The sequence below is a fragment of the Ovis canadensis genome, chromosome 10 (assembly GCF_042477335.2).
Source record: "Ovis canadensis isolate MfBH-ARS-UI-01 breed Bighorn chromosome 10, ARS-UI_OviCan_v2, whole genome shotgun sequence".
Lineage (NCBI taxonomy): Eukaryota > Metazoa > Chordata > Mammalia > Artiodactyla > Bovidae > Ovis > Ovis canadensis.
In genome coordinates, this window is record NC_091254.1 from 86,101,587 (window position 1) to 86,116,778 (window position 15,192).

Here is a 15,192-nt window from a genome sequence, read left to right on the forward strand (position 1 = left end):
GAAAAATAAAATGAATATTGGAGTGTAATGGAGTAATTAATTCACTGCTGCTACTGCTGCTAAGTCGCTTCAGTCGTGTCCAACTCTATGTGACCCCATAGATGGCAGCCCACCAGACTCTGCCATCCCTGGGATTTTTCAGGCAAGAACATTGGAGTGGTTGCCATTTCCTTCTCCAATGCATGAAAGTGAAAAGTGAAAGTGAAGTCACTCAGTCAAGTCTGACTCTTAGTGACCCCATGGACTGCAGCCCACCATGCTCCTCCATGCATGGGATTTTCCAAGCAAGAGTACTGGAGTCAGGAGCCATTGCCTTCTCCGAATTAATTCACTAGGTCACTAATAGAATTTGATCCCAGAGTTTTGACATCTAATTGAGTACTCTAGGAAAAGATAACGTATCTATTTGTTCAGGGTTCTAGGGAAATAGATAAAATGAAGACGTGTCACATTATATTGTTGATTCTTCATCATCATCAATATATACTTTTTTCTTTTTTAATATAATTTTTTTTTTATTTTTAGTTTTTTATTTTTTACATTTTAAAATCTTTAATTCTTACATGCATTCCCAAACATGAACCCCCCTCCCACCTCCCTCCCCATAACATCTCTCTGGGTCATCCCCATGCAAAATTTATTTATTTTAATTGGAGGCTAATTACTTTACAATAGTGTATTGGTTTTGCCATACATCAACATGAATCCACCATGGGTGTACACATGTTCCCCATCCTGAACTCCCCTCCCTCCTCCCTCCCCATACCATCCCTCAGGGTCATCCCAGTGCACCAGCCCCGAGCATCCTGTATCATGCATCGAACCTGGACTGGTGATTCATTTCACATATGATATTATACATGTTTCAGTGCCATTCTCCCAAATCATCCCACCCTCGCCCTCTCCCACAGAGTCCAAAAGACTGTTCTATACATCTGTGTCTCTTTTGCTGTCTCACATACAGGGTTATCGATACCATCTTTCTAACTTCCATATATATGCATTAGTATACTGTATTGGTGTTTTTCTTTCTGGCTTACTTCACTGTATAATAGGCTCTTTTTATCCACCTAATTAGAACTGATTCAAATGTGTTCTTTTTAATGGCTGAGTAATACTCCATTGTGTATATGTACCATAGCTTTCTTATCCATTCGTCTGCTGATGTACATCAAGGTTGCTTCCACATCCTGGCTATTATAAACAGTGCTGCAGTAAACATTGGGGTACATGTGTCTCTTTCAATTCTGGTTTCCTCGGTGTGTATGCCCAGCAGTGGGATTGCTGGATCATATGGCGGTTCTATTTCCAGTTTTTTAAGGACTCTCCACACTGTTCTCCATAGTGGCTGTACTAGTTTGCATTCCCACCAACACTATAAGAGGGTTTCCTTTTCTCCACACCTCCTCCAGCGTTTATTGCTTGTTGACTTTTGGATAGCAGTCATTCTGACTGGCGTGAAATGGTACCTCATTGTGGTTTTCATTTGCAATTCTCTGATAATAAGTGATGTTGAACATCTTTTCATGTGTTTGTTAGCCATCTGCATGTCTTCTTTGGAGAAATGTCTGTTTAGTTCTTTGGCCCATTTTTTGATTAGGTCATTTATTTTTTTGGAACTGAGCTGCATAAGTTGTTTGTATATTTTTGAAATTAATTCTTTGTCAGTTGCTTCATTTGCAATTATTTTCTCCCATTCTGAAGGCTATATTTTCACCTTGCTTATAGTTTCCTTTGTTGTGCAGAAGCTTTTAATTTTAATTGGGTCCCATTTGTTTATTTTTGTTTTTATTTCCAATATTCTGGGAGGTGGGTCATAGAGGATCCTGCTGTGATTTATGTCAGAGAGTTTTTGCCTATGTTCTCCTCTAGGAATTTTATAGTTTCTGGTCTTATGTTTAGATCTTTTGATCCATTTTGAGTTTATTTTTGTGTATGGTGTTAGAAAGTGATATAGTTTCATTCTTTTACAAGTGGTTGACCAGTTTTCCCAGCGCCACTTGTTAAAGAGATTGTCTTTACTCCATTGTATATTCTTGCCTCCTTTGTCAAAGATAAGGTGTCCATATGTGCATAGATTTATCTCTGGGCTTTCTATTTTGTTCCATTGATCTATATTTCTGTCTTTGTGCCAGTACCATACTGTCTTGATGACTGTGGCTTTGTAGTAGAGCCCGAAGTCAAGCAGGTTGATTCCTCCAGTTCCATTCTTCTTTCTCAAGATTGCTTTGGCTATTCAAGTTTTTTTGTATTTCCATACAAATTGTGAAATTATTTGTTCTAGCTCTGTGAAAAATACCGTTCGTTGGTAGCTTGATAGGGATTGCATTGAATCTGTAGATTGCTTTGGGTAGTATACTCATTTTCACTATATTGATTCTTCCAATCCATGAACACAGTATATTTCTCCATCTATTAGTGTCTTCTTTGATTTCTTTCACCAGTGTTTTATAGTTTTCTATATATAGGTCTTTTCTTTCTTTAGGTAGATATATTCCTAAGTAATACACACATTTTTAAGTGCACCCATGTCATCAGTGTTTTCCTAGGAGGTAAATGAAGTCAGTGAAACTGATATGCTCCCCTTAATTATCTGCAATGCTCTAAATGTAAACACACAGATACTGATGCTAACAAGTTACTATTAATAAATTACCTCTTCTAAGGCATTCCACAGTTTGTTATCCATATGCTCATTAAAGGGATCCAGATTTTTCCTCATTGTTCCAGTGAATAAAGCAGGTTCCTAAATACCCCAAAATAGTGAATGTTATTACCTAAACCTTTTTTCGTTTTATTCCAATGTGTACACAATGTCAAAATAAAATGCAAAAACATCTAAATTCATTAATTATTTATAATAAAGTTGCAAATGTATGTTTACAAAACAGTATTTCTAAAATAATTTTCCATTGTACATAGTGTGCTATAAAATATCTTCTGGACTACTGAACACTAACAGAAGAAAGTGTTGAAAGTGTTTTCATCTTAAGGAAAAAACTGAAGACAAAGGAAGATTTGATTTTTTTTTTAATACTACCCTGGCAATAAATATCTGCTTAAACACTCACATAAACTGAGGGAATAATTACACGAGAAACTTAACATCAGGATCTACATAAATTAACTGTCAATGCTGGTGTGACTGGGAAATACAAACAGCATGATTAGTAGAGGTTTATGCCTCAAAGCAAACCATTAAATATTTACACATTAGCACTGAAGAATAAACTAGGCTATTTTCCCCATTGGTCAGACTGTCTTCTAGGATCTGGAATCTCTCCACATGTGTGAAATGAACATCCCCACATGCGTAAGGGGAACGTCAGCTCCTGGGGTCTGCAGCACCTCTGTCCATGGAGAGATCATCTCTGATTTTGGCATCAGCTGGTCCCCACGTTCTCTCATCTGTGTGTCAGGAAGACCTGCCTCACAGAACCTCGTTACTAACTGCAAGGCCAGAAGGACCTGAAACCCACCGTGACCTGAGTCATGATACTTCAAATCATTCTTCCTATTCATCTGCTTCAGGAGGAGCCATAAGTAAATTACTCTGGAAATATATGCGTCCTCTTAGCTTCAAGAGAGAATCCTGTACAAAAGCTCATGTAGGCCATTTACATTTTCTTCTGGAAGGCTCTAGTAAGCCAGATCATAAGAATATGGGCAGCAGTGAAGAGCCCAATAAGCTCATTTCAGTGAAGAGGGCAGGACAAGGGAATGTACTCGTGTGGGAACAAGAGGAGACCTGACTCTTCCACAAGTGCCTGGAACTGCTTCGAATCACCACTTCCTCCTCACTTCACAAAAGCCTGAGAGGAAAGATGAAGACAGATATTTCTTTCCCCTAATCATGAGGAAGAATTATACTCAGGAAGCCTTCCAAACCTTCCTTTAATATGGTCTCAGTTTTAAGTCTGGTGAGAGAGAAAAGAAAACTCAGGGTGTGCCACCAAAAAAGAGATATCTCTGAGCAAATCCATAATTAAAAAGATATTATAAAGGGAGATTTATTCACACAAAGTTGATTAAGTGGCCCATATGCCTCCAAAGCACTCAAAATCACTAGTCATACAATATTTCAGAATGAGTACTGAATTGAACTAAAAAAAACTCAAGACCCAAGTTTAAGGTCTCCCTCAAAACTTGAATTTAGGATCAAAGACTAAACAACCATCTAAACAATGGTAAGCTTTCCTTGTCAGGGGAATAATCATCATTCTACTTCAGATTTTTATAAAAACTTGTTACTGTTTGTAATTATCAACCTTAAGATTCCCATATGCAGGTATCTTCTGCATGTCTTCCTGAGGTTTACACAAGTGACATAGCTCAGGCGAGGGGAGGCTGGTCCCCAATATTCTTCCTCCTTCCCTCCATTTTCTAGGTTCCTTCAAGTAAGCAAGCTACTCCTGCATATAATTTCAACCGGTGGTCTTTCTAGGGGACATATTTAACTACTTCAGATCCTGAGCATAAAGAACACATATACTTCAGCTACCTGTTGTGTTTAAGGAAATTATTTAAAAATAACTTTCATTTTTGCTTTCCTGAAATTTTGAACAGAAATTGAGGAGTACCTTCTTAAGAACACCGTATTCAACTTTAAAAGTTCCCCCCAGGACTGATGGTCTATGTCCCCAGTCCCCTGTCTCTGCTCCTACCCAGGTCCTTGTTACTATCACATCTCGCCCAGTTCTGACCTGTTCATGCAGGGTCAGCAGTGTCAGGGATGAGCCTGGGAGGAAGAGAGACCACCATGGAAGCTCTCTGCTGCTTCCAGGATCACAGGGACCAGGGATCCAGGGAAGATGGTGTGGGCCTGCCTCAGCTAAGAGAGGCAACTCAAAGAAACAGCACTGGACTCACCCTCCACAAAGTCTGCTCTCAGCTTCCTAAGTTCCCTACATTGGGGTGTTGAGACACAAGCATCAGTGCTTCCTACTCATTTGGAGGGGAGAGGAATATAAGATTTGCACTTAGACAAGTAAATTCTAGTAACCAAACTAACAGAATTTCTCCACCTCTGCAGCTAGCAAGACACTGTAAAGACAAAGGTCTCTTGGTTGGGGAGGGATAAAATTTTGAGTATCTTCTCCTGAAACATATTAGCCCATGACATGCAAGTGCATAAACCCATTTCTAAATTGATATTTCCAAATGAGGGACAGAGCAATAGTAGTATCTTCTGGCTTTGTTCTATACTTATTCACTCTTGCTATGGTTTGGGGAGTCCTTTCAAGTGGGATGGTAGGAAAAATTGGGGAAATATATAATGAGTACAATACAGCTGCAGAATTAATGCTTTTGAATTGTGGTGTTGGAGAAGATTCTTGAGTCCCTTAAACAGAAATGAGAGATACAGGCCCTGTCCTCAAAGAGAGAAAGAAGATAGTCAAGAGTGTGGGGAGGGCTGAGGAAAAGGCTAGAGGTCTTGGTGGGGGATTGGAAAGAAAGAGTTTGTACAAGGTGATAGTCAGGAAAGAAGCTAGTGGGAGGAAAGCCAGAAGTCAAAATAAAAAAAAAAAAATTTTAGTCTGATTTCTTGCTCTTGGTGGAAAACATCATATACAGTTCTCTGTTATGTCTTTCCCAAAAATTCTTGTTGTGTTTTTTTGTTTGTTTGTTTGCTTTTATTTTCTGTTTCTTGGCTTTACTATTCATATTTATGTAAACAATTCAGTTTTTATTATTAGACAATAAATATAAAGAAAATCACCAAAGACCATGAACACATAAATAGAAACTAAAGAGTAAAGTCATTTCAGAAGGTGTTACTCTTTTACTTAAGTAGAAATAGTGCCCAAAAGGCCAGTGTCCTGATTCTTATGAATAATAACAGTTCCTGATGACTGAGCATTCCTAAGAATGAGACATGGAAACAAACATTATCTCACCAAGTTACATCTTCACAACAAATGATTGGGGGGCAATGATTTCCAGACTGGGTTTAAGAATGAAGATGTTGAAGCCTGTCAGCCAAGTGACATTATCAAGACCCCACAGTTGACAAGGAAGAGCAGGAATAAACTGCGGGTCACTGACACCTGGTCTACACTCTCAAACATTCTAGCCCTGTCTGCCTCCTGAATGGCTTCCTGGGAATCTTTACACATTCCAAGCTCTCTCCAGATTATTTCTCTTTAATCAACCAACACTGCACCTTGGAGACAAAGGCATATAAAGTGGAATCTTCATGGATACAAAGCTAGCACTATTTTGTGAACAAGCTCTCTGGAGAGAGTACCTAGAACATGCTCAAAGGAAGGATGGAAACCAACAGAACAGGACTAAAACATGCTGATGTCAAGGTATGTTTAGTCTTTGCTCAGATGTGCTTCCAAATATTATTGGCAGAGCCAAGAACCATCTAATGTTATTTATTTACAGAGTTATTTTATGTACACAAGCATACAACTTCTTCCTATTAAGAAACATTAAAAAGAATGCAGGGCATGTTTCTAAAGTTTGGATCCAAAGATATGAAAGGACTTTATAGACATGCCCTTTATTTCTACTAATACATGGCCATTTCAGAGATGAGTACCATCAAAACATAAAACTTGGGAATCTAAGCTCATTTATTTTCTACTGTAACCACAAGTCATAAATCTAATAGCCACAGGAAATCTTTAAATATGGGGACTATCCATTTTTCCTGAAAGGGATACTTTTGGAAAAAAAATTTTAAATTGTGATAAAATACACATAAATTTTCTAGATTAACCGCTTTAAGTGCACAGTTCAGTGGTGTTAAATACTTTCACATTGTTGTACAGCCATCACCATCATCCAGCTGCAGATCTCCTTTCTTCTTGAAGAACTGAAACTCTGTACCCATTAAACAACAATTCCCCTCTCCTGGCCACTACTGGTACCCACCATTCTATATCCTGTATCCATGAATTTACTACTCTAGGTAACTCCTATTAGTAGAATCATACAGTATTTGTCCTTTGTAAATGACTTATTTCACTTAGCTTAATTTTTTTCAAGGTTCATCTGTGCTGTAGCATGTGTCAGCATTTTCCTCTTTATTAAGGCTGAGTAATATTCTACTGTATGTATGCGCACCACATTTTGTTTGTCGATTCATCTGTCAATGGACACTTGGGCGCCTCCACCTTTTTGCTGTTGAGAATAATACTGCTATAACATGCATGTTCCAGTATCTCTTCAAGACCTTTCTTCCAATTCTTTTGGGTTTATACTATAAAGTAGAATTGCTAGGTCATATGATAATTCCATCATTAACTTTTCAGAGCAACCAACAAGTTGATTTCCATAGTGGTTGCACTATTTCACATTTCTATCAGCAATGAACAAGGGTTCTAATTTCTCTACACCCTTGCCAACACTTGTCATTTTCTTTTTTTCTCTCTCTTTTCTTTGATAGCAGACATCTTAAGGGGTGTGAGGTGGCATTTCACTAGAGTCTGAAAAGAGTATCTTGGTTTAAAAATTCCTTAGAGTAATTCCAAGTATTTTCGAGGTCACGGGTAGGTAGCAACAGCTGCACCCAACTCCACATTCGCCTTCCTTTGGGTGCCATGTTGTACATGCTTCCTGATAAACAGGTATTTCAAGACACACTGCACCCATATTCCAGGAAGCCCATCAGCCTGGCTCATTCTGTCTCATCTCCTCTCTGTTTCTCATCTCAAGAGGATATTTTTCTGAGCTTCCTTTGATAGGCAGATGATTACTAAGTATATAAATAAAAACTCGATTTTTTTTTTAAATCAGCAAGTCTGTCAAAGCAGAGGGCAGGATGATAGATGAGGACACAGGGCCTATGTTCCCCTTGGCTCTATACCTGGAGGATAGTAATTTCTCAGTAAATGTCACAGAATTATGTCGAGTGAATGAACCACAGGAATGACAGGAGTGTCTACCATGCATATAATCCAGTCTCCAAAACTCTCCCTGAAAGTTATACTGCTTTATGAAGAAGAAAAGAAAACAGAATCAGAGCCTAGGAAGAGATGGCCAACTCAACACTCCACCATCACAGCAGGCACATATGGGTCTACATGAAACGCTTCATACTCATTGACCTATTTTATCCTCACAACAGATTGAGGGGGTGATACTGTTATCTGCCTTGTAAGACAGAGAAAACCAAGGCACAGAGACAGAATTCTGAGTCCCCTACTCTTCCTCACTATTCTGTATTGCCTCCAAATTGTCAAAGTCTCCCCAAAGCATCTGTATATCCTATAATTCTCAAAGCCCCACAATTTCATGGAAAGTTCTGCAAGGAGATAATCACTTTTTAAAAGATGTCCTGGTTTCCCACAACAAAATTACATCTGTAAGACAAGATGAGGAGCTGACTGTGGCTCAGATCATGAACTCCTTATTACCAAATTCAGACTTAAACTGAAGAAAGTAGGGAAAACCACTAGACCATTCAGATATGACCTAAATCAAATTCCTTATGATTATACAGTGGAAGTGAGAAATAGATTTAAGGGTCTAGATCTGATAGATAGAGTGCCTGATGAACTATGGAATAAGGTTCATGACATTGTGCAGGAGACAAGGATCAAGACCATCCCCATGGAAAAGAAATGCAAAAAAGCAAAATGGCTGTCTGGGGAGGCCTTAAAAATAGCTGTGAAAAGAAGAGAGGCAAAAAGCAAAGGAGAAAAGCAAAGATATAAGCATCTGAATGCAGAGTTCCAAAGAATAGCAAGAAGAGATAAGAAAGCCTTCTTCAGTGATCAATGCAAAGAAATAGAGGAAAAGAACAGAATGGGAAAGACTAGAGATCTCTTCAAGAAAATTAGAGATACCAAGGGAACATTTCATGCAAAGATGGGCTCAATAAAGGACAGAAATGGTATGGACCTAACAGAAGCAGAAGATATTAAGAAGAGGTGGCAAGAATACACAGAAGAACTGTACAAAAATGATATTCACGACCCAGATAATCATAATGATGTGATCACTAATCTAGAGCCAGACATCTTGGAATGTGAAGTCAAGTGGGCCTTAGAAAGCATCACTATGAACAAAGCTAGTGGAGGTGATGGAATTCCAGTTGAGCTGTTTCAAATCCTGAAAGATGATGCTGTGAAAGTGCTGCACTCAACATGCTAGAAACTTTGGAAAACTCAGCAGTGGCCACAGGACTGGAAAAGGTCAGTTTTCATTCCAAGTCCAAAGAAAGGCAATGCCAAAGAATGCTCAAACTACCGCACAATTGCACTCATCTCACATGCTAGTAAAGTAATGCTCAAAATTCTCCAAGCCAGACTCCAGCAATACATGAAACGTGAACTCCCTGATGTTCAAGCTGGTTCTAGAAAAGGCAGAGGAACCAGAGATCAAATTGCCAACATCCGCTGGATCTTGGAAAAAGCAAGAGAGTTCCAGAAAAACATCTACTTTGCTTTATTGACCATGCCAAAGCCTTTGACTGTGTGGATCACAATAAACTGTGGAAAATTCTGAAAAAGATGGGAATACCAGACCACCTGACCTGCCTCTTAAGAAATCTGTATGCAGGTCAGGAAGCAACAGTTAGAACCGGATATGGAACAACAGACTGGTTCCAAATAGGAAAAGGAGTACGTCAAGGCTGCATATTGTCACCCTGCTTATTTAACTTATATGCAGAGTACATCATGAGAAACGCTGGACTGGAAGAAATACAAGCTGGAATCAAGATTGCTGGGAGAAATGTCAATAACCTCAGATATGCAGATGACACCACCCTTATGGCAGAAAGTGATGAGGACCTAAAAAAGCCTCTTGATGAAAGTGAAAGAGGAGAGTGAAAAAGTTGGCTTAAAGCTCAACATTCAGAACACGAAGATCATGGCATCTGGTCCCATCACTTCATGGGAAATAGATGGGAAAACAGTGGAAACAGGGTCAGACTTTATTTTGGGGGGCTCCAAAATCACTGCAGATGGTGACTGCAGCCATGAAATTAAAAGACACTTACTGCTTGGAAGAAAAGTTATGACCAACCTAGATAGCATATTGAAAAGCAGAGACATTACTTTGCTGACTAAGGTCCGTCTAGTCAAGGCTATGGTTTTTCCTGTGGTCATGTATGGATGTGAGAGTTGGACTGTGAAGAAGGCTGAGCGCCGAAAAATGGATGCATTTGGACTGTGGTGTTGGAGAAGACTCTTGAGAGTCCCCTGGACTGCAAGGAGATCCAACCAGTCCATTCTGAAGGAGATAAACCCTGGGATTTCTTTGGAAGGAATGATGCTAAAGCTGAAACTCCACTACTTTGGCCACCTCATGTGAAGAGTTGACTCATTGGAAAAGACTCTGATGCTGGGAGGGATTGGGGACAGGAGGAGAAGGGGACGACCGAGGATGAGACGGCTTGATGGCATCACAGACTCGATGGACGTGAGTCTGAGTGATCTCCAGGAGTTGGTGAAGGACAGGGAGGCCTGGCGTGCTGCGATTAATGGGGTCGCAAAGAGTTGGACACGACTGAGCGACTGAACTTAACTGAATGAAGACATTTATTAATAAAATTCATGTTTCCCTATAGGAACCTCTCCAGCAATAAACAAACCATTTATCCTTCTGTTCTCAGAATTATGTGATTATCAGTGAATAAAATTGTGGAAACTGAGGAAGTCTGAGTCAAGAAATCTATCTCAGTAAGTTATTAAATCACATACACACAAAACTAACAAATGAACAAAAACACAAAACCTGGTATCTTATGAAAGTATCTGTTGAAAATACCTGCTGCTAAAAAGATGCTCTGTTGGGAAAAAAAAGGATCAACTCATTCACTTAATTTGAAAAAAAAAATCAAATTAAAAACACTTAAACTTAGATACCTTATAAAAAGAACATGTGAGAATGCTCTGCTGTGCATACCTGAAGTGCAACTGACATTTTCTTCCTTAAATCATGCAGTCCAATGCCAGTTGTCAAGATTCCATCAATATAAATGCCACCTTCAGGTTCTGACAATCGAAAAAGGGCAGCAATGAGGGAACTTTTTCCAGCTCCTGTTCTTCCTGCGATGCCATACTGTAAAGAGAGCCAGAGGGGTGAAGGATTAACAGGATACACAAAACCCAGGAGAACCTTGACTGTTGAAGATGAATTTTTAAAGTTCTATTATATATAAAGAGTAGTCTATAAGTTTCCCAGGACTTCCCTGGTGGCTCAAACAGTAAAGTGTCTGGCTGCAGTGCAGAAGACCCAGGTTCAATCCCTGGGTCAGGAAGATCCCCTGGAGAAGGACATGGCAACCCACTTCAGTATTCTTGCCTGGTGAATCCCATGGACAGAGGAGGCTGGCAGGCTACAGTCCATGGGGTCACAAAGAGTCAGACATGACTGAGCAACTTCATAAGCTTCTCAAGTATGGCCCTGCTGGCATTGTGGACCAGGTAATTCATTGTTGAGGGTTGGGGGCTTGTCCTGTATATTGTAGGATGATTAACAGTAGCCATGAACCCACTAGACACCAGATGAAACCCCCAAATTGTGGCAACCAAAAATGACAGAAATTCACAAATGTCCCTGATTGAGATTACCATCATCCCAAGAATACACAACATGAACTATAGTGATTTTCATGCCTTCTAAAAATGTCAGGCAATTTTATTCAGATTTCCCTGAATAAATGTTTAATATGCTGAAAATTGTTTGTTTTCTATAATTATCATATAAGGATCAGAAGGGGACAACAGAGGATAAGATGGTTGGATGGCATCACTGACTCAATGGACATGAGTTTGAGTAAACTTTGGGAGTTGGTGATGGACAGGGAGGCCTGGAGTGCTACAGTCCATGGGGTCTCAAAGAGTCGGACACGACTGAGTGACTGAACTGATCATTATGTGGTATGTTAAAGGGGGGGACACATATGTGTATGCAGTGTGTGTGTGTGTGTGTGTGTGTGTGTGTAACTAACATTCATAAGTAAAGGAAGAAGACCTAAAAAATAATCTGCCTGCAGTGAAAAACTAGTAGTCTCCTAAGTGGTCCGTAAGAAGTCAGCTTTTAAATTAGTTTTATTTCTACTCCCTGGATAATTTGACCTTGAGTATTACATGGGTAATTTTACAGAGATGTCTACAAGTCAAGTCAGAGTGTTATACACAAACAAATGCTCACTTTCTGTGTTATTTATTTAAGAAGAATTATTCTTTGGTAGAAAAATGAAATCACTTCCTGATATTAAATATCTTAATTATATTCTATCTTGAAAGGAAACATCTTCAAATATAAAATGAAGGTCTCAGTCTTGAAAGAGGCCAGTAAACAAAATTTCCATAATGAGATCAACAATGATACAAAAAATGTTTGCTATTTACATGGGACCTTTCATCAGAGCAGCTCAAAAGGGATTTTATCAATACATTAATACTTACAACTGAACCTTGGAAAGACACATGTCAGGTGTCAGTCTATTTACTAAAACCAAAGCAGAGAGAAAGTAAATGCACTAACAGTAAGATTAAAGAATCAGTACAACGTAGGTAAAATGCTGGTGGCTGGTGGTTTAGTCGCTGAGTCGTGTCCAACTCTTGCGACCCCATAGACTGTCGCCTGCCAGGCTCCTCTGTCCATGGGATTCTACAGGCAAGAATACTGGAGTGGGTTGCCATTTCCTTCTCCCACGTAAAATGCTGGTGTGGAATAAAACTGCATTCAAATATATATGCAGAAACTGGCCGTTTTTACCAATGAATTTTTTAAGTGAAAGAAAGTATTAGTCAATCACTTGTGTCCAACTCTTTGTGACCATATGGACTGTAGACTATCAGGCTCCTCTGTCCATGGAATTCTCCAGGCAAGAGTACTGGAGTGGGTTACCATTTCCTACTCCAAGGGATCTTCCTGACCCAGGGATGAATCCCAGGTCTCCTACACTGCAGGCAGATTCTTTACCATCTGAGCCACCAGGGAAGCCTAACTGCAAATTCTCTAAAGGAAGCTTTCCGAGAGATGATTTCATCTCTATTTAAAATCTGGAATTGATGATAGTGTAAGATATGTTTGGATCATTTGTAAATCAGTAAAGTTTTAAAACTCATGGCCTTAAAAAAAGAACTACTAAATCTTTCTGAGCAATATAATCAGAATGCTTGGAAGATTTCATGTTTTCTGATTTGAATGCTTCTAAAGTCTCAAATCTTAGTCTGTCAAATCAATCATGGCATTTCAAAAATGAATTTATCTTTATAGAGATTAAACATAAGAAAAATGGGTTTACCTAATTTTATTATCTTTTTTAATATAAATTTATTTATTTTATCTGGAGGTTAATTACTTTACAATATTGTATTGGTTTCGCCATACATCAACATGAATCCACCACAGGTATACACGTGTTCCCCATCCTGAACCCCCCTCCCTCCTCCCTCCTCATACCATCCCTCTGGGTCATCTCAGTGCACCAGCCCCAAGCATCCAGTATCATGCATCAAACACCAATAGAGTATAATTTTATTATCTTATAAAGATAATACAATGACTATAAGACATTTTATTGTTGTTCAGTCACTCAGTTATGTCTGACTATTTGCGACTCCATGGACTGCAGCATGCCAGGTTTCCCTGTCCTTCACTATCTCCTGGAGCTTGCTCAAATTCATGTCCATTGAATTGGTGATGCCACCCAATCATCTCATTCTCTGTCATCCCGTTCTCTTTCTGTCTTTAATCATTCCCAGCATCAGGGTCTTTTCCAGTGAAATGGTTCTTCACATCAGGCGGCCAAAGTATTGGAGCTTCAGCTTCAGCATCAGTTCTTCCAATGATTATTCAGGGTTGAATTCCTTTAGGATTGCCGGGTTTGATCTCCTTGCTGTCTGAGGGACTCTCAAGAGCCTTCTCCAGCACAACAGTTCAAAAGCATCAGTTCTTCAGTGCCCAACCTTGTTTATAACCCAACACTTACATCCATACATGACTACTGGAAAAACTATAGCTTTGACTAGATGGACCTCTGTTGGCAAAATAATGTCTCTGCTTTTTAATTTGTTGTCTAGGTTTGTCATACCTTTCCTTCTAAGGAACAAGCGTCTTCTAACTTCACAGCTGCAGTCATCAACCACAGTGATTTAGAGCATAAGAAAATAAAGTCTATCACTGTTTCCATTGTTTACCCATCTATTTGCCATGAAGTGATAGAACCAGAGGCAATGATCATAGCTTTTTGCATGTTGAGTTTTAAGCCAGCTTTTTTCACTCTCCTCTTTCACCTTCATCAAGAGGTTCTTTAGTTCCTGTTTGCTTTCTGCCATTTGGGTGATATCATCTGCATATCTGAGGTTACTGATATTTCTCCTGGCAATCTTGATTCCAGCTTAAGCTTCATCCAGCCCAGCATTTCGCATGCTGTACTCTGCACGTAAGTTGAAAAAGCAGAGTAACAATATACAGCCTTGAAGTACTCCTTTCCCAATTTTGAACCAGTCCATTGTTCCATATCCAGTTCTAACTGTTGATTCTTGATCTGCATACAGGCTTCTCAGGATGTTTTATACCTCATGTTAAACTCTAATTCATATAATATAGATGTGCCATTCTCTTCATGCAGGCAGGTCGTAGTGTGTATATATGTGGCTCATCTGTTCTGTGTATAAGCAGGCCTCAAAGATATTTTGTATTTGGCTCCAGACCACCTCAACAATGTGAATATCAAAATAAAGCAAGTTATACGAATTTTTTGTTTCTCTGTGCAAATAAAAGTTATGTTTATACTATATTGTAGTCTAATGAAGTACAATAGCATTATATAAGGTAATAGTACATACCTTAATTTCCCATACTTTATTGCTAAAAGAATGCTAACCATCTGAGCATTTATAGGGTAACATTAAAAACCACTGATCACAGATTAGAATAATAAATATAATAATAACAAAATGGTTTGAAATATTGCAAAAATTATCAAAATGTGACAGAGACATGAAGTGAGCAAATGCTATAGGAAAAATGGTGCCATTGTTCTTGCCTGACAAAGCATTGCCATAAATGTCCAATTCTTTTTTAAGTATTATCTGTGAAGCACAGTTAAACAGGTGTGCCTGTATTTCTGTGTGTTCTCACACAGAAATCAACACACATCAGGACACAGGTGAGGACTGATCTGTGAGAATGTGTATATGTTCCCGTGTTATCAGCTCCACTGTAACTGACCCATCTGTGCAAACAGGAATATCTGTAAAGTTTAGGCAAATAGAC

General features: G+C 39.0%; 1 protein-coding gene across 9 annotated transcripts in view; it reads right to left on the minus strand.

Annotated features, from left to right (window-relative positions):
* LOC138446669 (ATP-binding cassette sub-family C member 4-like) overlaps positions 1-15,192 on the minus strand; it is a 217,477-nt gene that overhangs the window by 25,302 nt on the left and 176,983 nt on the right. For 7 of the 9 annotated variants that reach the window (XR_011259504.1, XR_011259500.1, XR_011259499.1 and 4 more), the window contains 2 exons: positions 10,864-11,019; positions 2,657-2,746 (listed from right to left, as the gene is read on the minus strand). Coding sequence is in view for 3 of the 9 variants with exons in the window: in XM_069601897.1 (XP_069457998.1) it covers positions 2,657-2,746; positions 10,864-11,019 (246 nt within the window). In the remaining 6 variants the exon portion in view is untranslated. The remainder of the gene's footprint in view (positions 1-2,656; positions 2,747-10,863; positions 11,020-15,192) is intronic. The other 2 variants (XR_011259501.1, XM_069601896.1) reach the window with 1 other exon arrangement.